We start from the raw sequence: 23,702 nt of genomic DNA on the forward strand, positions 1-23,702 counted from the left end.
CCAGAATAGTTGTATTTTGGGACACTCAAGCGATTGTTGTGAAGACAAAATGGGGAACAGAGATGCCATGTATCAGCAGATACATTTGTAGTGCGATCTTGTACATGTCAGCCTGGAGACCTCAGTAGGTTAGAGCATGGTGCTGATAAGGCCAAGGTTGCAGGTTCAATCCAAATATGGGACAGCTGCATATTCTTGGGGTTGGACCAGATGATCCTCAGGATCCCTTCCAACCAGGGACAGAGGAAGAGGGTGTGGTGGGGGCAGGCCGCCCCGGGTGTCACCACTGAGGGGGGTGACAAAATGCTTGGCGGAACTCACTGCGGGGCCTGCAGCACACCCGAGCCACGCGTCTCTCCTGGGAGTGACGCGGTGGCTTGGGCGCCCGCAGGCTCCACACTGCACCAAATGGTCCACCCGCCACCTCCCCCTCAGCTGTAGGGCGGCTGAGTGGGAGGAGGCAGCCAGACTCCTCAGAGGCCCCGCGGAGCGTCCTGCCCTGGCTGGCCCCGGGCACAGAGTGCACGCGCCGCCCCAGGTACCTGATCGGCTTGCTCCGCCGCTGCTTCCAACTGTATAATTCTATGTCTACTCAGAAGTAAGTCCTACTGAGATCAGTGAGGCTCATTCAGGTAAGCGGGTATAAGATTGGAGATTTCACAAGAAAATGCAATATTCAGGTAACTTGCAACCTGCACACATTTAACTTGTGCTTATTTTGTACTTGGTAAAATACTTTTCAAAAAGATTATGGGGGGACTGAAACAGTGCATGCATCGGGGGGCAACCCCACCTGCCATTGAACCCAGTGTGTTTTGACAATACACGATTTTGACTTAATGCGCTACCCCTGGAACGTAACTCCTGTGTAAGTTGACAGATGTCTTTACATTCATATTGCTTTCATTTGTGCAAGCATTTTAATTGAGGGAGCTGCTGTGAAGGCTCAATAAGGTTGAAAAGTGTGTTTCAAATCAGAAAAAATATCATAGGAAGCTTCCTTATTTTGATTTGGGCTTGGGTTGTCTCCTCAGAGTTCCAGGTTCACAGTGAGACTCTCCACTAGTGAATCAATATCTTCATAAACAACAAATACTCCAAAAGCAAAGTCCCTTGATTACCACAACCCAGGTAAGCAGAAGCCCTTGCGTTTTATGCCCCGTTAATATGAATGGAATTCTAAAGCCATTAAAAAAAACAACCAACAGCTTTCACTTGGTTAAAAGGATTTTTGAAAAAAGTGTTTTGAGATAGCAGTGGGGATTCAAAAGATGCACGTTGGATAATCCACCCCCCCCAAAAAAACTATTGTTTATAAGCAGTTATTAGCCAAAACAGGTAGGCATAACCTCCAGAGGCAGTATACCTTTGAATGCCAATACTTGGGGGACAGGCGAAGCTGTTATTCTCCTTGCCTGCCTGCGTGGTTCCCCCAAAGAGGATGCTGGACTTTTGATCCTGCGGGGCTTCTCTCCCGTGGCCTCTCTCACTTGCACGTTCAGGGTCACGGAAGGGACTTTTTCCTTTTTTAAAAGGGAAGCCTCCTTGCACCCCCAAATGTCGCTGTGCATCGCCCTCCCCTCCCCAGCAGCGCTGCACAACCCAGGTGGCGACTAGCAGCCTGAGCGCGCGAGTGCGCGGCGAAGAAGATGCAAAGGAGGAGGAAGGCGCCGGGAACGGAGACGAGCCCGCTTTCGTGATCGCCTCCTCCGCCTGCCTTGCGCTCCCTTTCGGCGGCAGACAAAGAGCCTCCCTCCCTCGCTTCTCGCCCGCCCGCTCCCTCCGCAGCCCGGTCGCATCGCCCAGCAGCAGGCACCGAGAGCCCCGCTTCTGGACCAGGGAGAGTCTTCGGCGCCCGCAGCCTCAAGATGGCTTTCGCTCGCCTGTGCATCTTGCTCTCTTGCTGCTACTGCTGCTGCCGCCTCCCAGCCGCCGCCGCTGCCGGGGCGGCCGCCGCCGCTGCAGCCGCCGCTGCCGCCGCCGCCGCGGGGCCGGCCGAGGCGGACGGGGACCCTTCCAAGGAGATGGAGTGCAAGCTGAAGAGCATCACGGTGTCGGCGCTGCCCTTCCTGAGGGAGAACGACCTGAGCATCATGCACAGCCCGTCGGCCTCCGAGCCCAAGCTGCTCTTCTCGGTGCGCAACGATTTCCCGGGGGAGATGGTGGTGGTCGACGACCTAGAGAACACCGAGCTGCCCTACTTCGTGCTGGGTGAGTCCGGCCTCCCTCGCCCGCCCCCTTCGCCGCTGCCCGACCACTCGGCCTCTCCGCGCCCAGGCCGGCAGAGCGCGCCCAGCGAGATGACCTTTCCCGTCCGCACGCGGCCCTAGCCTGGCCGGCGCCGGGCTTCCAGCGGCCCTCGCCCCGGCTGGCTCTGCCGGCCACCCTTCCCCGCCGAGGCCCGGAGAGCGAGCGAGAGACTGCGCGGACCTCGGTGCCTTGCCACCTGAGCGGTGGCGGCGAGGGGGGTCGGGTGAGGCAGCCGAGGCGACGGCAGGCACCGGCTCGGCTCCGCCACGGGGCCCAGCGGGCGTGAGGCGTCGCTGCGGTGCCGTTCCCGGAGTGAGAGCGGAGGCTGCGGCAGCTGCTTCTCCCTCAGCCGCCTTTCCCGACACCTTGCCGACGGGAAAAGCAGCCGCCTCCTGAGCCGCACCATGAGGCCATCTTGCTCCGTATTGCCCACACGGACTGGCAGCGGCTCTGCAGGATTTCAGGCGAGGGAGTTTCTCCCAACAGCCCTACCTGGAGAGGCCGGGGATTGAACTTGGGCCTCCTGCTTGCGAGGCAGGCCAGGGCCAGCCCAGCCAAGCAGAGCGGGGCCTACCTGCCCCCAGTGCAGCACCTGGAGGGAGCAGGTGGGGGCCTCAGCATCCCTCAGAAGGAGCACCGGCCACCCCTTCCAGTCTCTGGGCGGCTTGAGGAATGAGCCTGGGCCTGACCAGCAGGTGCTGCCAGTGGCCAAGGTGGCCTGCCATGGTCAGTTGCTTGCTTTCCCAGAGAGGCAGGGATGCTGTGCCCAGGCAGCAGGCCAGTGCGCTGCCACCTGAGCTGCCATTTGTCTGCTTGCTTGGGGTCAGAGGGGGAGTTTGGGGAAGAGAAGGTGGTGCCTCTGGTTACAGCAGCACAGAGGCTTCAGGTTGCTGCTCCTGGAGCATCCTGAGGTGCTGATCTCTGATACTAGCCATAGAAGCCAAGCAGGTTTCTTTTATCTATTTATCTATTTGTTTCATTATTTGGTGACATATGGCGGCACGACAGTTTCCAGAGTCTAAAAATGCACCACCATTATTGCAATGGCAAAGGCCTAACCAGGTAACATTTAAATTATAATAACACAGGTCTGAAAAGCCTGAGGGGGTTGGAGGAGGAGGTTTCTACCAGGTTCCAATAGGACAAAGGCAAACCTCTGGGAGAGAGTTCAAAAGCTGAGGTGCCACCACATAAAAGGCCCAGGCGTCCTTGAGGTTTCCTTTCTGCATGCTGCAGGAGATGTGTACAGTACTTTGCTTTTTTGTATACAGAAGCCATGCACCCATGCTAGGGACCTTTTGTGCATGCAGTAGCAGGTTACATTTTCTCAAAATCCTCCATAAAATGTGCACATGCTGGTGAGTGAACATTTGAGATATGACTTGGATTATTAAGTCTCAGGGTTTGACCTGAATTTCCAGGGATTTAGCTTTAAGAGTTCAGGGAAAGCCACAGAATCTCAGGGTGAGGAGGCAACTGAAGACAGCATGCTATTTTCAGCCTGGCTTGAGGGCTTTTGCTATTCACTTCTCCTCCATGTCAGTCACCTCAGGCACCAGGAACCCCTCAGGCACCCTGATGTGCTAGGTGCAATCCTATGTCATCCTCTCTAGGTGACATAGGTTTGAGAATGTAATGCTACCAGACTCAATCCCCTTTTAGCTGTCAGCAGCACCTTTGCGGCCAAACATGATCTAATGCTTGTAATCATGCTTTTAAAACAAGCAGAACCTAAATGTGGTAGGATAATTTTCACTGAGATTGGATTGTGTAGGAGGGTCCCAATATTTTACTTGGTCCCAGCAAGGTCCCAATATTTTACTTGGCAGTAATGCCTTTATCATCACTGCCAGGCTTGCACCAGCCATATGCATTCCTTTTGGCCTCAGCTTCATGGAAACACTTTTTGACAGGGATTGGCTCCACTTGGGAGCTCTACTCAAGAGTTCCTGAGTGGACCCAATCCCTGCAGTTCTGTTGTTTATATGACATCAGGTGCAATTGGGCATGGCTGTGGAGAACTGGCATCATGAGCCAAATGGGGCTAGTTTGGCCTGTGGATTAGATGTTCCTCATTGCCCAAACTCATTGCTGTAGTGCCTCATTCTGCATTGGATAGCATTTTGTGGTTGCATGCCAGTTGTGGGTATGCCCAAGACAAAAGTGGGCATCTCCACCTGCACACACAAACCTCACAATGCATGCAGCACATGCATGGTCATACAGAGGTGGATTTCAACCTACAGCTTCCTCATCTAGGTCACTGTGCCACACTGGGTCAACGCATCATGGTATGAGCGCTGTTAAAATGTGTTTATCATGCAGCTTATGCATTATTTGAAGGAAAATATGTAAATCTCTCATCTCAGGACCCAAAACAAATATATGTCAATTGCTCATTTGTTGAGCTAAAAATGATTATCAATCTTATAAGCAAAGTAGAATTTAATTGTGCAGGCTGCTATATTTGTTTTTTTATGATATCAGTACATAACCCCCACTCATCCTGTCAACAATCTAATTCTCCCTACATAATTATTACAGCACCCTCCAATCATCTATATGCAGCTCACCTTCTGCTTGAATGACTCATGCATCCGTCAAAACTTCAGTATTGTCTGCATTACATGGTCGTTCCACATGTGCCTTATCTCTTGCATGCAAATTATGTAAAGATATGCAGAGTCCTGTTGTTGTTTTTCTTCTTATTGCCTGATGTGCAACTGTGTGTACTCCCTCCACACCTTAAAGTTCTACTGTTCAAAAATACTGTCAGATTTGTTGCATTTTCACAACTTAACCCTATCTAGTATAGCTATTGAGATGTTCACTATCATATATACTTGGTCCACACTTAACGCTGAAACACAGACCAATGTGCTTGACCCTGTGTCTGTTTATTTCAGACTACAGGTTGATCAAGTGAGTCCCAACCTGCAAAGTGAAGTGCTACCTAGTTTTATCACTTCTTAGTGGCTATCAGCAAAGCACTCTTTTTTTTGTCCTAGTGTAGGAGTCTGGAGTATGTAGGGATTTTTGGCGGCAGGGGGAGGAAACAACGAAAGAAAGTAAAGAGAGAGAGAAAAGAGCCATCCAGAGAGTATATGTGACAAAGGATAGTGAAGGAAAGAGCAGTGGCCTTTTATTTTAACTCTCCATCATCCAGCCTGTAACCCCTCATCAGCTCTAGAGCTAGCCAGCTAGCAAGGGACTGATTTGGAGGAGATCTTCCATTTCTTCCACATAAGAGCCTACAGGTCTGTGATTTTCTGAGGGCCTACATCAAAGTGGCCCTAGTTTTTACTGCCAGTCTCCTAATTTTTGACACCTGGCCTTGGCAAATGCTACATACATACATACATGCATACATATGTGCAGAGTTTTATTTGTATGCCACCTTTCCATTAACAGTTCAAACCATGCTCAAGGTGGCACACAACACTGCAAATTTACATAATTACAAACATAAAAAGTGGTCATAAACAATAAATAAAGCATCAAAAGTTGTTGTTTAGTCGTTTAGTGGTGTCCGACTCTTCGTGACCCCATGGAACAGAGCATGCCAGGCACTCCTGTCTTCCACTGCCTCCCGCAGTTTGGTCAAACTCATGCTGGAAGCTTCAAGAACACCATCCAACCATCTCATCCTCTGTCGTCCCCTTCTCCTTGTGCCCTCAATCTTTCCCAGCATCAGGGTCTTTTCCAGTCGTCTTTTCTCACAAGGTGGCCAAAGTATTGGAGCCTCAGCTTCACGATCTGTCCTTCCAGTGAGCGCTCAGGGCTGATTTCCTTAAGAACTGAGAGAACTGAGAGGTTTGATCTTCTTGCAGTCCATGGGACTTTCAAGAGTCTCCTCCAGACCAGATTATGATACAAAAATCGATAACAGCAACAATTTGCCTCCCCAAACCCCTAACCAATACAAATAGCCTAACCCAACTCACTCTTATTCTGGCTTTTGGGGAGATGTTTGGAATGCCTTTAAAAATATTTCTTCATGAGCTCATGGAGGCAATAGAGTTCCTCTTCTTCATATTTCTGCCTACTTGCCTCAGTCTCTAGGTTGTGGAAAATGCATTTTGACCACAGTGCGCACCCATGGAAATCCTTGCAGATGGGCAAAGAATGCCAAAGTTTCTTTTAAATGTACCTTTTCCAAACAATCATGATTAGTTTACTCAGCACATCCTGCTTCAGAAGCCAGCTCAGTACAGGCTGCTTCAGGTAAATTAATAGAGCATACAGCAGCTGGAGAAGTCTGAAGTGCTGGTAGTTTATATGATTCTAATGAGACTTGGGACGCGGGTGGCACTGTGGGTAAAACCTCAGTGCCTAGGACTTGCTGATCGTAAGGTCGGCGGTTCGAATCCCCGCGGCGGGGTGAGCTCCCATCGTTCGGTCCCAGCTCCTGCCCACCTAGCAGTTCAAAAGCACCCCTAAGTGCAAGTAGATAAATAGTTACCGCTTTATAGCGGGAAGGTAAACAGCGTTTCCGTGTGCAGCACTGGTGCTGGCTTGCCAGTTGCAGCTTCGTCACGCTGGCCACATGACACGGAAGTGTCTTTGGACGGCGCCGGCTCCCGGCCTCTTGAGCGAGATGAGCGCGCAACCCTAGAGTCGGACACGACTGGCCCGTACGGGCAGGGGTACCTTTACCTTTTAATGAGACTTAGCCCAGGTTCAGAAGACATGCTAAGCCCTTGGCTTAGGTCAGTGTGGTGCAGGAACAAAAGGCTGGGTTTGGAGCAAAGCAAATGTGAGCTTCTCTTCAGAAGTCCATACACTCATACATTTCCACTAATCCGGCCCCCTGGTTGGTTTAATCTGGCCCCTGCAGCTGTTTATTTCCAGGGGTAAAATCCTTAAAAAACCTTGCCAACTTCAATCCTAAAAAATGTTTGACAACTAAAAAAGCTCAACAACTTCAATCCTAAAAAAAAAGGTCAACAGCTTTGATTGGCCCTTTGGTTGGTCCTCATGGCCCTTCACTTCATCAAATCTGGCCCTTAGTTTGGACTAAGGCAAAGTTTGACTAAGTGTGATGTGCAAATCAGGCCACTGTGCAGTAATAGTGAAACAAATAAAAACAAAACAAGAACCACAAAAAAATTTAGTTTTACTAACACCTGCTTATTCCTAGCCACAGAATACTATTTCAAGACAAAGTTTTATAGTACTTCTGGAAAATATAAAGCTCAGGTATTGATGGCTCTCCACAAGAAATTAGTTTCACAAGCCTATAGCAGTTACTGAAAAGAGCACCGCTTGTTCAAATATGCAGATATGAATTGGTTGAAACATGCATTATGAATCAGCTAAAATGGCTTAATTGTAAAGAATGTTTAATAATAATAATAATTATTATTAGAATTCACATACCGCCTTTCATTATATTGCTAAATGTCCTTATGTATGTGAGGTTTTTTTCTTTGCAGTGGTATATTAGTATATAGCTGTTTCTAGTCCCTTGTGGTCTATGAAACGTGTCTTTGTGTTGGTGGGTGTATGGTGGGGGGAGGAAAAAGAGAGAGCTGAGGTTGTGAAATGTACATGGTAAATATAGACAGAGCAGATTGTGCTAGTGCTGGCTCATGCAGAGTTGGCATAAGGCAAGCTCCCAAACAACCGAATCGAATTCCTGCCTCCCTACCCCACCAAAAAAACCTCTACCTCATCCCTACATTTTAATATGCCTCTGGGCTTCCACACAGAAGTTTGTGCCCATGACTCAGTTGCAGCGATGGGGTGGCTTCAAACTGGGCTCTTGGCGCATTTGCTACAGCCTCTGCTGCAGAAAGACCTGGTGAGGTTGCCATGGCAACGCACAGCGGAGGCCTGTGCTATTCAGGCCAAGGTTTTCCCCACTCACAATGCCAACCCATGGGGCCATAACTGGAGTCTCAATACAGTTTAGGATAAACCACCAACAATTTCTTCTCTCCCCTCCCAATCTGTTCCTTTTCAGCCTCCTGAACTTTTAGGTGTGTGAGAGAACAGAGGAAACCCGGATCTTGGAGTATGTGTAAAATCTTAAGAGGGTTGCTGTGATAATTGCATGTATGTAAATAGCTTGATTTGTAGCTGTTCGTTATTTATTTTCAGCTGTTTAACACAAACGTGACATGGTGCTTGCTCGGTGGGGTTATAATGTTGAAAAAAAATGAATAATAAACATGGTGCAAAATGAGAGGAGAGCTCTCAAGGATGGAGATGCAGGACTACAGAGAAGAGATAACTAAATGTGCCATAGATGAAAGGTTTGAGAAGAAGGGAACGTCGTGGTGGGCAGGAGGAAGCTGATCTAGGGGCAGGAGCATTGCAATTAGAAGACACAGGTGGGAAGGGGCAAGAAGGTCGTGAGAAATAAGACATAGAAGGTCCAGGGCAGTGGCCCCAAGTTTTCTGATAAAAAGTGGGTCACACTTTTGTTGCATTGAAACTGGTGGCATGCTCACACGAGAAAAGATAAGTGAGCGTTGCCCTCCTTCCCTCAGGCAAACTTCCTGATTGGAAGGCGACAAACTTAGAGTCGAGAACCCCCTCCAAGAGTAGGTGCTTCTACATCTCTGGATCTGGAGTGTTCAGGTGAGCTGAATCAGAGATTGGATAGACTTCTCATCCTCCCAGCAGTGGCCAACTGGAAGGAGGCAACAGAAAAGACCTCTGCAAGATAGTCATCACCCCCTTGTTAACTGAATGCACTGAATGAAATGAGATCATGCGTGCTGGTATGCCCTTGACATGGGCACACCTGCTGATCTCCCCTCAGCTTCCATATGTTCAGCATTAGTGTGAAAGGGGCCTATGGGTGTACAGCATTTCTGATCACACAAGGGAGACCTGTGAGCATAGTGCATCATTTCTAGAGACACTTTTCACACTAACACTGATTGCACAAACATGAAGGTACGCTTTGTCCTTCTGCTTGTACAATGAATGCTTTGTGTTCGTGTGTAACATAAGTATAGACTTTTATTCCTACCATGCAGAGTTCCGGCAGGCAGGCTATTTTGTATGTTGGCTTTTTTGGCACTCAGGAGCCATCACAATTTAATTATTTTGTTGCAGGCAGCATACCATTGTGCCCTGACATACATTTTAGGAATTACTAGCATGGGAGCTAGAATTCGGTACAGCAATAAACAAGGATTTAGTATATGCTCAGAGGAACACTTTTACTACTTCTTCACATTGCTGAAGGTTCTGAAAAAAGCTGTGGACAGATTCCTAGTCAACCTTGATTGATCATGAATCAATATTCATTGTTAGTGACCAAGCCACTAAGGATGATAGCATATAGCTTAGAAAAAACATGTATGAGTGAATGTAATAACCTTTATGTATTTAGTTTTGCAGTACCTTTGAACAGGAAAAAGATGGAGCGAAACTAGATTGTTGCTCAGTTGATGCGGGATCCATATCAAGCAGCCTCTGAGCACTTGGGCCTTTGGAGTCTGATGGGATTAATTCAATTCATAACAAGGAAGGAAGAGGTTGTATCTGTGTATGTTGTTAACCTCTGTTAGGAAGAGGGCAGTTTAATTGGTGCAAAAGTCATCTGGGTTCATATTTACAACCTTAGACCTCTTCATCCTATATAAAGAGAAACTGTGATTTGAATACGATGGGTTGTGTAGAAAGGAAACTGACCTAATCTACCAAAGGCAACAGCAGAAAGGGTTGGAGCTGAATATAGGGAGCTATTCAGCAGACAACCACAATGCTGGCTGTTCCTAGGACTCTTCATTTAATTACCGTATTTTTCACTCTATAGGACGCACCCGACCATAGGACGCACCTTGTTTTAGAGGGGGAGAACAAGGGGAAAAAAATCTCCCCCTCGCTGCGCAGCGCCCCTTCAGCGAAGCGGCAGGAGAAACGGAGTCCCTTTCATTTCTCCTCCCGCTTAGCTGAAGGGGCGCTGCGCCTTAGCTGAAGGGGCACCTACCCTTCAGCGAAAGGAACCCAAAGCCTCCGGAGTGCAGCGGGAGCTCCCGCTGCACTCCAGAGGCTTCAGGCGGCTATCTTTGAAGCCTGGAGGGGGAAATGTGCGTCATATAGAGCGAAAAATATGGTACACTGTGTTTTTCCCCTCTCTCTCACACACTCAAGATGGGCAGGCAAGGAAAAAGTTCTTAAGTCTTCTCAGGGAAATTTTTAGCTCAGTGTTCTCCTCCCAAGCTGCTTACAAGATATGGGCCCCCCATGCACTTTCTCCTGCAAGTGGGAGAGCATCAGTGAGTATGTGCATGCAATTTTGAGTTGAAAAACAACTGGAGAGGAAAGGATTACAAGAGAAAGGGATAAGAAGCTTCTCTTCCTGCCACTCTCCCACTCTCAGTTGCAGCCTCCAAGACTGCTTTACAACACACACTGTTTGGGGAAAGTAACACACAATTCCATGTCATGCTTATCTGGTGAGGTCCTGAAAGTAGACTCTTTTTGTCAAGGAACTGCCATCGGAGTGGGAGGCGGAGAGGAGGCTCCAGGACGATGGTGAAGAGGGTCCCAGTAGGGGGAGAGGTAGCCCATCTGCTGGGGAAGGAAATCAGCGTAACACCAGTGGAGAAGGGGGGCCGATGGGGGAATCGGAGAGGTGGCTCCAGGACTCCTCGCCGGAGACCAGCGGAGAGAGTACGGGTACTCCGCTGCCCACACCCTCCCTGCGCAGAAGACTTCTGCGCAGGGAGAGTAGGAGAAGACTGGGCGTCAAACAGCTTTTATGCTGGAAAAGGTTCAAGAAACGCCCACTGCCGGATTCTGCCACCGACTGAGGCAGCCACGAAACTTGAGGCTGTCCTGACAGAAAGGGTTCAACCAGGCAACCTAGCCAGGAGTAAAGGCAACTTACGCACGAGCAACCCCTAGAACCATTACACTTTTGAAGTTAGATTTGCAGCAGTGTTGCATCAGCAATAGCCAGGCCTTCAGATGCCTGGCCCTGTTTCTTCCTGAAGGCTCTCCTTAGAGTATCTGAATACCAGTTGCTGGATACCACAGAAGAGGAGAGTGTCCTTAGACTTGAATCCTGTTTGCTGGTTTCCCACCAGCATCTGGTTGGCCATTGTGAGGATCCTGGACTGATCCAACAGACTCTTCTTATGTTCTTAGAGTACTTCCATCTCCTCTTGGCTAGAGTTCTTAACCCTGGAGAGGTTCCAAGTGGTTACAGTGAGGGGGGAAAGTATTTGATCCCCTGCTAAATTTGTCCGTTTGCCCTCTGCTGTTATTCTGTCTCTCACAGCTACAATAAACCTACCATTAAAATTATGGACTGGTCATTTCTTCATCAGAGGACAAATGGGCAAATTTAGCAGGGGATCAAATACTCCCCCCCCCTCACTGTAGGTGTGTCTTGTGGTTCCTGAAAATGGACTCAACTTGAACCCTCTTACATGTCTAGTCCTGAAGTTGTAGGGATGAATCTGGAAGCCTGTTTCTCTTGCAGTAGCATCCTAAGAATAAGAGCTGAATTTTTGCTCCACATCTGCAGCAGCTGGTGACTTGTCTCCTTGGCTCAGGTTTTCAGCATTTCTGTATGTCAGTACACCATCATTCTCGTCTGAAAACTTGCTAGTGATAAGGATTCACAGGTGTTGAAATTGGGGCAAGGTGGCTGCTGGCTGACCCTGGCAGGAAAATTCTTGCTGGACTTGCAGTTGCTCTGTCGATGGGCAGACAGTTTTGGAGACCGTGTCTGCATTACCAGTTCCATCAGCAAGACGGCATACAGGAATGACTACAGCGGTCCTTTCATCTACCCGTCGCCTGTGCTTAGTCTGGCACTCACGAGTCCAGCTTTGCCTTGCAGTGGGCTTGAGGTTGTGAAGAAAGCACTATTCTGAGCTTTCTGTATGCTTTCTCTTTGACTTAGGGCTGTGAAAGCAGCAACCACGACCTTCAACTAGATGAAATACAGGAGAGAGTTTCTTGGAGTACATGATGTCTTTAAAAAAATTAAGCTGCTGGTGTCCTTTTTGGTGATGTGCACAATATGGAAGTGAGCGTTATGTGTGGATGGTGTGATGACTGTGGGTTCAGATCCTCCATCTTTAGGGGTTGAGTCTAGAGATTTAAGGTGGAAGAGGAAATGGTCCTCAGAGCCAGTTCTAGATGCTGAAAAGAGCTTGTTGCACCTCTGGCCCAAGGAGATCATGTTGCCTTCCTTTGACTCCTCTGATGCCAGTTCAGGAGCCTTCCTGTGTGCTATTGAAATGACAACTGTTAAAGCAAACTATGGCCCTTAGAATAAGGAGGCTCCTCTCACCGAAAGTGGAGCTATTTATCAAGATATAGCTCCTTTTTAAGGCACAGTCTAAGGTTTACCAGTGCTGCGGCATTCAAACAAAGACAAAGAACCCCCAGTAGCACAATGGATCAGTGCATCTGGCTGTTAACCAGAATGTTGGTGGTTCAAGCCCACCCAGGGACGGTTGTGGGCAAGATTCCTGCATTGCAGGGGGTTGGACTAGATAGCCCTTGGGGTCCCTTCCAGCTTCTGGGATTTTGTGATTTTATTTGTGTTTTGGGGGTAGATAACTTTTCATCTGTGAGGGCTGAAAACGTTGTTTTGTGGTCCTTGTCCTTATCCTGTGGCTTTGTATTAAAGCTTGAACAAACTTTTGTGTGCAGTCAACCGAATGAAAGTTGCTGCTTACACTGTATGCTGGTCTCCATCTGCTTCTGTTCTCTAATGACTTGTCCTATCCAGAATATATTTAAAGAGCATACGCTGTACCCAATAAAAATCTGGAAAGATTAGTAGGCCTTGCCAGGATTTCAAAACTTGGTGTTTGAGCTATGTTTGTGTGGGGTCTCGTGATTTTAGAAGTTGGTTTTGCATTTGTACTGTGGCTCTGGTAGTTCAACAGGTCTGTATAAGAGTGCCTTTTTGGCAGTGGAATAGCAACCTCAGAGGGTTTTTCCTGGTGTCTTCTCTGTGGTCTTTTTCATGCCAGATGAAAAAGGTGAAGACCTTATATTTCACCCACACTTTTAAACTACTGCGTGTTTTAAAGTAATATTTGCTGTCTTGTTTGTAATCTGTCCAGGAAATATTTATCAATGGGAGGCTGTATCAATTTATTAAATACTATTAGTACTAAGAGTAATATCCATTTGCAGCAAAAACATAGCAACACTTTGATTAGGAAGTTCATTGTGAAGAAGGCAAGCAGCCCTGATGTTACTTATTAGTAAGTATGTTCCCAAAATTTAGCAGAGTAATGTGGGGTCCCGGCACAGTGCGGCAGAGAATGAACTACTCAGATAATATGGAGAATGTGTGCAGTTTTCAAGCTACTAATGGGATGTACTACCTAGGCCCTTCTGAGTTATTTTAGTCCTATGTTCCACATTCTCAGGGATGCGTATTCTTGCGAAGCTATATTACATATTCCATATTTTGTGCTCTTTCTGTGGCTAGGCAGATTACAGGATCTGCACAAGTATGTTTAATTCAATCAACATATTCACAGTTTATGCACAAGATTAGTTGAACCCCTCTCTTTCCATAATTCATTGCAGCTTGGAGATTAAAATACATGGCACATCTGTCACCATGTAATGAATGCACCAAGTGATTAGGCTATCATATGATAATTGCAATCATCACCTGGCGCTTATGGCTCATTTAATGGTTTTCTTTGGTAGGAAGCAATTAAGAGACTGGAATTGTCAAACCAGGAAATGCTATGCAGGCTTAGCTTTCCTTTGAACAATGAAATGTTGCCCTAATTGCATACCACCTGAGGTTTTTTTTTTAATGTACTGTATTCCTATATTTGTGCTCTGCAGGTCTCTCTAGAGCAGAAATCACACCCCAGCTCCAGTTGTCTTGCAGTTTGCTAGCAAACACTGGTTGGACTTGAACTTTTATGGCTGTGTTTTGATTTTTAACACCCTATTATGATAATCAACTTAATTATGGGAAGTTTCAGGCACTAATCCAAGTGGCAGTAGGTTGCACTGGGGGTGGCAAAGACCCTGGGAGCTACGAAATTGTGGAGGAGACAGCAGTTTTTGCCAAACCAGCGGCTGCCACCACACAGGGGCTGGTGATGTTGTGAGCTTAGACAGCAGCTGAACATTTAACAATCTACAACATGGAAAGCTGCCAGAATTCAAATCAGTGGTTATCCTCAATTCAAACAAGCAAATTCAAGGACACATTCTAGTAGCTCAATTTATATTTGCTGCCAGAGAATTTCAAGGTTGTTTGGGTTTTATTCCTTTAATATTATATTTCTCTAAAAACATGCTTAAGGCAATGTACAAAAGAAGAACAACAACAATTTAAACATGCAAAACAATACACAAATGTTCTTTATTTAAAGGGTAAAGGGACCCCTGACCATTAGGTCCAGTCGTGGCCGACTCTGGGGTTGCGGCGCTCATCTCGCTTTATTGGCCGAGGGAGCCGGCATACAGCCTCCGGGTCATGTGGCCAGCATGACTAAGCCGCTTCTGGTGAACCAGAGGAGCGCATGGAAATGCCGTTTACCTTCCCGCCGGAGCGGTACCTATTTATCTACTTGCACTTTGATGTGCTTTTGAACTGCTAGGTTGGCAGGAGCAGGGACCGAGCAACGGGAGCTCACCCCGTCATGGGGATTCGAACCGCCGACCATCTGATCGGCAAGTCCTAGGCTCTGTGGTTTAACCCACAGCGCCACCCGCATCCCTTGTTCTTTATTTATGTAGTGCAATATTTCAAAATTTGTATGTTGTTGTTGTTTAGTCATGTCTGACCCCATGGACCAGAGCACCTCAGGCACTCCTGTCTTCCACTGCCTCCCGCAGTTTGGTCAAACTCATGTTGGTAGCTTTGAGAACACTGTCCAACCATCTCGTCCTCTGTCGTCCCCTTCTCCTTGTGTCTTCAATCCTTGTGCCCTCCAAAATTTGTATATTAAATTTCTATTTTGAAACGTCTCTTAATACAAGTCATTCCCCCACTTTAACATGGGGAAAGGGAGCTCAGAAATAACCGCAGTCTTGTTCTTACGTTTCACTGCATATGGCTTGGGGAAGGGGTTTCAACAAACAAACCCTTCTCTCTTTCTTTTCTGCCTTTGCATTCAGCAGTGGGATATATGAATGCTCTCTTGTGGAACAGATGATTTGTTCTGGGTTGGTATAGGCGAGGGCCAAAAGTATTATAAGTTTAAGAAAGAAAAGACAGGTGTACAGTGGTGCCTCGCAAGACGAAAAGAATCTGTTCTGTGAGTCTCTTCGTCTAGCGGTTTTTTCGTCGTGCGAAGCAAGCCCATTAGCGGATTAGCGCTATTAGCGGTTTAGTGGCTATTAGCGGCTATTAAAGGCTTAAGGGATTAGCGGATTAGCTGCTAAAAGGCTATTAGCAGCATAGTGCCTTAGAAAAAGGGGGTAGGGAGCGAAAAAAACCCCCCAGGAATCGCAAGACATTTTCGTCTTGCGAAGCAAGCCCATAGCAAATTCGTCCTGCAAAGCACCTCCAAAACGGAAAACCCTTTCGTCTAGCGGGTTTTCCGTCTTGCGAGGCATTCGTCTTGCGGGGCACCACTGTATTTGCTGGCGAACACTGTACATAAAGTTCAACCAATCAGATTTGGGTGTTTGACTATACTGTTTTGTTATCTACCTGGAGGATCTTGTTGAATGGGCAGTTTATAAATGTAAAACAACAACAACACATAAACAAACAAACATAGAAGTAAATCAGGGCAACAGTAGCCAATTCGGAGTAAAGGCAATTTATACAGAAATCATTATCCTTGCTAGGAATCAGCTTTATTTGCTCTCAGGTGACTTTGTCAAATAGCCAAATCCAATTGGCAAAGTTGGCAGGAGCAGGGACCAAGCAACGGGAGCTCACCCCGTCGCAGGGATTCGAACCGCCGACCTTCTGATCGGCAAGTCCTAGGCTCTGTGGTTTAACCCACAGTGCCACCCGCGACCCTAGCATCACCCGTGTCCCTCCTGCCAACCTAGCAGTTCAAAAGCACATCAAAGTGCAAGTAAATAAATAGGTACCACTCCGGCGGGAAGGTAAACGGTGTTTATGTGTGCTGCTCTGGTTCGCCAGAAGCGACTTAGTCATGCTGGCCCCATGACCCGGAAGCTGTACACTGGCTCCCTTGGCCAATAAAGCGAGATGAGTGCTGCAACTCCAGAGTCGGCCATGACTGGACCTAATGGTCAGGGGTCCCTTTACCCTTAACCTTTAATTGGCAAATTAGACTTGTGACTCTTAATGGTGGATATTTTTGGTTCTTAAGTAATTAAGAAAGAACACAGGTCAATATGAAAAACATAAAGAAAGAGGAGGAAGAGGAGGAAAAAAGAAAGGGATGAAAAGTAGATCAGCTAAGAACTAATGAAACTCCCCAAGCTTAAGTCCAGAAACAAATCAACACGCTTTCTCTAAATAAAAGTTTTTGGAGAAAGATCTTCTTGAGCAATGAGTTCCACCATCGCTTCTTTCACTGCTCAGTCACAGGGGCATTGTGAGACTTGCAACAGCAGAGTCTTAATTTGCTAAACACCAAATAAGCAAACACTGAATAAGGAAGAAATATATAATCCTGAGCTAGATGATTAAAGGCAAATGAACTAGATGAAGCCAAATTAAGCTTAATACAATGCTCCACTTCATGGGGGAAAAAAACCAACAACAACAACAACCAGCAACATTGGGGCTACTCTAGTACACTTGCACAAAGCCAACACCTTTTGTCAAGGCCACATTTCAGAAATAGAAAGGTTGAAAGAGGGCTTATGTGCACAAGAGGCTGGCACAGGGTGCCACTGCAGGTAGAGTGTGGGAGTAGCCCTGTTGGCAGTCAAAGAAGGAGATAAAAGAGAAACTAATATAGGGAGTTCTGTAGGTACTGTGCCATAGAGAACCATGATATTAATTAGGGATGGATGCAAACGTGGGAGTCCATGGAGTTCTGCTGAAAAGGCACCAGCCAGTGCCTACAGCTCAATACCAGGCAACCTCCCTGGCCACACAGCACCAGGCCCTAGCACTGTGGCACCTGCCAGCTGGCCTTAATTAACTTCAACTTTCACCAGCTACTTTTACTGACCTACTCCTACTTGAGCCATTGCTCTCTGCTACTCCTGCTGAGAGGGTTTGGCTCCCACAAGGCCAGATCCTTAAGGCTATAAAGAACTGCTGGTTGGAAGCATTGCAGCGAATTGAATGTACTTGACAAGGGTGACAGGGGCTGTCTGTAGTTCTGTGAGGGCAATGCAAGAAGGTGACATGAGGAATTAACCTGTCCTCGGAACATCCACCAAAGTGACAGTAGAGCAGGAAACAGGGAATAAATAACACACACACACACACCTGTCCAGAGAAAGTCCTTCTTTGCATGACATTGTAAAATTAAGAGGTGCTCTTAGTTTTGTTGATAATTAGAGTTACCACTTTAAAAAAACTTTTTTTAGTTATGTGATTTTAATGTCACCAAACTTAAGGAAATTAATAATTTCTTGGCACTAGGGGAAAGCTTCATTTGTGTGTGTTTCAGGCTGCGCTGAACCAAGCACCGAAAAATGAAATCCCTTTAGTCTGTTGGTGTTATTCAGAGTAGACTCACTGAAATCAATGGACATTACTATTAAGACGTCCATTAATTTCAACAGGTCTATTCTGAGGAGTCGTCAGGTGAATACCACCCTGAGTTTGGGATTGGGTGTGTGTATGTGTAAGTGAAAGAGGGAGAGAATGGAACCTGAATGATTAGGCCATGGAAGGTTTGGGGGTTTAGGGTATTTTTGCATTTTGAAGAGCTCCTGTCAGACAATGTCTGTTTGCGCTGAAGTCAGAATTGGTGCTTTGCAACAGACCTTGCTGCTCTAAATATTTTTCACCTGTCTTCACCTTTGGAATGCAACTTGTGGCCTGCCTTACTTGCAGTGGCATCTTTCCACAGAGATCTCATTGATAATATTCTGGTTAAGCAGAATTGAATCTGGTATTCCTGGATACTTAAGCAAATGCAAACTTGTCCTTTAATGTATTATAAAAGTACAATTTGAAATTACTTAAGATAGTCAAAATTGCAGGCTGCTGAATCTTCCTTACAAGCTTTTCAAGAGGTTCTCTAGTCTGCTGCCTGCTTTCTCATTATTTTTCCTTACTACCAGGCAGAAGAATTCTTTTTGTTCTGCAAGGGAGCCCTTTGGTTCCTTGTCATCCCCTCATGTAATTCATTTTTGTAAGGGAGTGAATGCAGCAGTACAGGCTATCCACAAGCACATATTACCATCTCAAGCTGAGTAGCCAGGGGTCAAGCTGCACATTGAAGGACTCTTAGATTATAACCTGTGTTGGAGTTGGGTATAAAACTGCAGGATAAGAAACTGGCTGGCAGTGGCCAGGTTGTTGCTGCTGCACTAACGCTCCTGCTTGCCTAGATGAGAAAGCATGAGCTCAAGCAATTAACACAATGAGTAACAGTGCCTCTTATGAAGTGGACTGTAGTCAGTGAAAGCGTCTGTCACAGTATTTTTTTTAGTCCTTAAAGTGCCTCAAGACTTTTGCCGCAAAAGACTTAACATGGCTCCTCCTCTGAAAAACAGAATGCAGAATCATCAATGTAGTTGGGGGGTGGATGAGAACCATCAGCCAGATTGTGCATGGAAGAAACACCAGAATTTCCTGACCCAAAATAAAACATGCAAATAAAATTTACACACACACACACACACACACACACACACTTTCTACTCTTTTTACAAGCTGGCGCAATATGGACATTTTTATTTATTTACAGTGTGTATTAAACACACTTTAACTTAAGCTCTCTGGGTGATGTACAACATGTAATAAATACAGTCAAATCATAATAATGCAAAATACAGTTATTTAAAACATGTCTTTAAAGTATTAAGATAGTCGGTATAAAATAGAGAAAACTAAAACCTTACCAGCAGCATATAATTACAGTCTGAAATATTACAGGAGTAAAATGGGCAAATCCATGTAGTTTAGAAGCACTGTGTTCACCATTGCCATTATGTCCCAGAGACTGGCCATGCCCATCCTACCCAGTTCATGAGCTTTCCAGGGCACCTGGGTAGCCATTATTGGAGAGGGGCTCTAATCTAGAGGAGGAGAGTTGCAGAAAAATAAGAAAATTCATCTTAAGTTCCATTGGTTTCCATGGGACTGAAGCACAACAAACATTCTCTAATTTGATGCCAGGGCACTCTGAATGGTACAAACTGGGTTGAAATAAGCAGCCATATCTGCAAAAGGGTGAGGTAGGTGAGGTGATCCCATGGGCATGGCCTGCTTAGGGTCCCCAACTAGATTTAAGATGGATCAAAGAAAGTACTTCTTTATGCATGTGTAGTCAAACTATGGAACTTGCTCCTTCAGGAAGCATAGTTTTAAAATAAATTTGGGGAGGAGAGGGCTATAAAGGGCTACCAACCATGATGGCAATGCTCTACCTCTACAGTTGAAGGCAGCAATTTTTACGAATGCCAGTTGCTGGAAACCATGAGAAGGGAGAGTGCTCTTCTGCTCATGCTTTTCCTTTCTTGTTTCCCTCAGGCATAGGGTTGGCCACTGTGAGAACAAGATGCTGGACCAGACGGGCCATTGGCCTGATCCGGAAGGGCTCCCCTTCTGTTCTTCTGTTCATATCCACCACAAGGGAAAGAAGGTGATGCAAATCATGGGCTGGATTTGAAGGAGAGAGAGAGATACAACTTTATTCGCATTAGCCAATGGCCATAGCAACAATAAAACATTACAGTATACGCAGAAAAGTAAATATGATATAAAAGCACAATCTAAAGTCCTGAATCAGCAGTCACTTATTCTGATTGCCCCTGCTATGAACCTAGCAACCTTTGCTGTTATCTGCTCATTTTCATCTGATAGAAGAAAGGACATCGTGGCAGCGGTTGAGCGCCCTGGGATGGTTAGTACAAGTGGGGTGATGATCTCGTTCCTCAGGTCTTTGTAGAGAGTACAGGACAGGAGGACGTGTGCCGCTGTTTCGGTGCTACCATCTCCGCAGGGGCAAAGATGTTTCTCAGGCGGAATCTTTTGGAATTGACCCTCAAGTACCACAGGTGGCAAAACATCCAGTCTTGCAAGTGTAAAAGCCCGTCTGTATTTTGGGATAATAAGTTTGTGCAGATATGGGGCCAGAGAATCAAAATAGAGAGGTGGAAACTGAACATACCAAGGACAGAATTTCCTTATAGTGGCCAGGTTGTTCTGATGCTCGATATCTCTTAGACGTTGACCAATTAGACGGTTTGCTTTAGTGGGGCCCATAGTGAGTAGGTGTTGTGGGGATGGGTCACTAGAGTGAAGTTTTTGATAGACGGTTTTAAGCCAGGCACTTTTATGGGAGTCTTGAAGTACTAGGGATAGTAAACTGGGGGGGGGGGGGATTTGAGTTTAGGCAGAGCCAGAAGTTAAGAGTTCTTCTCTGAAGGGAGAAGTCCGTACTTCTACTGAAGGGAGACATGCGCCCAGTCTCAATGATGTGTTTGGGATGCAGGGCAGTACAGAAAAAAATCTGCCTTAGAAACTTTGATTGAACAGCTTCCAAAGTGCTAAGGTGGTTACCAGTCCAAATCTGAGCCATGGGCTGGATGGTTTTGTTCAGGTTCCCCCATCAGGACACAGGAAATTGGCCTTGTGGGAGCATTACACTTTGGAAGGGGGCATGGGAGGGAAGGACTGACCCTAGCCTGCTTGTTCCAAGTCTTGCCTGTAGTCTAGCATTAAGACTCTAGCATCTATTTAGATGGTTCATGTATTTGCACCAGTTTCTGTCTGCAGTGGTCTGGAGCGGTTGGATCTCCTGCTATCTCTCCTGGTAGGATTCCTCTGCTTTTCTGTCCAAATCCATTACTTCTGGAACTCATCAGAAACCCGTCAGAGATGCCATGGGTTTCCCAGTCTCATTGTTTAGTGCCACTGTCCTCTTAAAGGCCATTGTGTTTTGCTTCTGCCGCATCCACAAAGATGAAGAAAAGACGGGTTCTCTGGTTCCACCCTGACTGTCTCCCCAGTCTCTTGCCACTCTTAAGAGCCTTAGTTTGCCTGGCACTTGTTGTCCTTGCTAAATTGAAATGGAGAGGAGAGTCTCCCCTGGAGATGATGCTAATTCCCCTTGGCAGCATGCAGTGGGTGCCACAGGGGCTCTATGACATTTGATGGTCTCCTGAGGCAAGCCTCTGGCTGCAGGTTGGTTCTTTATTTGCAGAGCGAGGCTGTGGAGGGGGGAGAGAGTCTGTACGGTATCAACCTTCATTTATTTCCCTATAGCTCCTACCATTGTTAACTAAATAGCTTCTGCCTGCTCAGAGTTCTCTCCCCCCATCAAAATCTTCTCTTGTTTGGAGTCACAGATTTATCTATGGGTACTCTTTGCTGCACAAGAATAGTATCTATAAGGATCATGTGTGTCTCCATAGAACCATTTAGTTGTATGTTGCATTTTATAGATAAACATGCAGAAACAAAGGCAAATGCACCCATCTCCTATTAGTGCACTCATACCTAATATTCCACAGAAGAATCTCAGATATGCCAGAAAACTGACCCATTACCAGGGCCTGTGTAGAAATCCTGTGCCTATACTAAGTCAAGAGGGATGCGGGTGGCGCTGTGGTCTGAACCACTGAGCCTCTTAAACTTGCTGATTGTAAGGTCAGCTGTTCAAATCCGTGCAATGGGGTGAACTCCTGTCACTTTTTTCCACTGCCTGCCAACCTAGCAGTTTGATAGCATACCAGTGCAAGTAGATAAATAGGTACTGCTGTGGTGGGAAGGTAAACGGCGTTTCCATGCGCTCTGGCTTTCGTCACAGTGTTCTGTTGCATCAGAAGTGGTTTAGTCATGCTGGCCACATGACCCAGAAGGCTGTCTGTGGACAAACACCGGCTCCCTCAGCCTGAAAAGCGAGATGAGTGCCACACCCCATAGTTGCCTTTGACTGGACTTCACCATCCAGGGGTCCTTTACCTTTTACCTTTACCTTATACCAAGTAGGCCAATTGGTCCATGTAGTTCAGTACTGTCTACTCTGGCAGTGGCTCTTCAGAGTGTTAAACAGGAGTCTTACCTTGGTGTGCCTGGAGATACCACAGTGTGCTGGGTAACCTGTGAAACATGGTCCAGGTCCGGTCCAGAATCCAAAGGTTCTGCTGGGAGTCAGTCCGACAGGGCCAAGGCAGGACACGAGGCAGGAAACCAGGCAAGGACAGGTACAGTATCTAGCATACAGCAATGTTGCTCCTGCAACCTGGGGCGGGGTCTGACAGCCTTTTATCTTTGTTGGGCTAGAGGCCGGTTGTGATCCCCCAGCGACTCAACTCCCTGTTTTGCCCAAAGGTGAGCACTCCTCCTGCGAGTACTCAGGTCTCTCCTTCTCTCAGACCTTAGTCTCTGCAGCTCCGGAGACATTGGTGGGTTACTAGACCCAGAGGCCACCTCAGCCTCCCCTGACCCAACCAGTAGTGGAGCAGCTGTAAGTGATGGCCCAGCTGGAGGCAACGAGGTCATCCCCGCATCTGGAGCCAGGGCAGGCTCAGGCCCCTGACTCAGCCCAGCTGGTGTTTGTTGCAGGGGAACCTGTGCAGACTGGGACTTCAGGGTCAGGCCCCAGACTTGGTTCAGATGTCGCCTGAGGCAAAGGATCCGGTGCAGACTGAGTCTCCTCTGGTTCCGAGTCTGAGCCCAAGATTGAACCTGGGAACTTTCACATACAAATGAACTCCCCATTTAGCCTAGGAATATAAAAAGGAGCCTTAAACCTGGTCAGAGTAATTGGCAGAGTCCCATCCCCCCCCATCAGTGGCTGATCCATCTAACTGGTGACACCATGGACTGAACCTGGGGCTTTCTGCATGCACTTTGCCACTATTGCCCTTTGCCAGCAGTTTGGGCTAGTGCTTGCGTTTTTATGTTTCTCTAGGAACCACTCTTTGGATATTCCTGAGTTTGGAGTGCTCATGAACTCAATGACTTCTACACCTTCAACCCAAACAAATTCTATCAGCTTAAACTCTTAATCTCAGGGTAATGCGTTCAAGCCCCATGTTGGGCAAAAAGATTCCTGCATTGTAGGGGGTTGGACTAGATGACCCTCATCACCTGACTCTTACAATTCTATTATGCTATGCTATCCATTGGAACATACTTCTACCATTTGGAAAGAGGTGGTTGGATGGTCACAGGAGAGTCGCTTAGGGAAAAGTGCATCATACCCATACAGAAAAACAGACTTTACATTTATGCTGTGGAGCATGCCCTTTTTAGTTCTTTCCTTATAAATCTGCTCCATCTCCGGGTTTTATCTACCAAGGTGTTTGCATTCTGAGCCATGTGCCACCTTCATGCATCTCCCTGCTTGGTGTTTGATGGAGTGTGATTGTTCCCCTCACCCTCCGATTTTTACTGCCTGCCTGATCTGCAGGTGTTTTGATGT

General features: G+C 46.8%; 1 protein-coding gene across 2 annotated transcripts in view; it reads left to right on the top strand.

The window, feature by feature from the left end:
• Positions 1-1,237: 1,237 nt before the first annotated feature.
• Positions 1,238-23,702, top strand: part of ASTN1 (astrotactin 1) — a 223,224-nt gene continuing 200,759 nt past the window's right edge. Inside the window, exon 1 of one of the 2 annotated variants that reach the window (XM_083446259.1) lies at positions 1,238-2,211. In XM_083446259.1, coding sequence (XP_083302385.1) covers positions 1,869-2,211 — 343 coding nt within the window. In that variant the 5' untranslated portion in view covers positions 1,238-1,868. The remainder of the gene's footprint in view (positions 2,212-23,702) is intronic. The other variant, XM_083446258.1, reaches the window with a different exon arrangement.

Source organism: Podarcis tiliguerta (genome assembly GCF_965153285.1).
Source record: "Podarcis tiliguerta genome assembly, chromosome: 6".
Classification (NCBI taxonomy): Eukaryota; Metazoa; Chordata; class Lepidosauria; order Squamata; family Lacertidae; genus Podarcis; species Podarcis tiliguerta.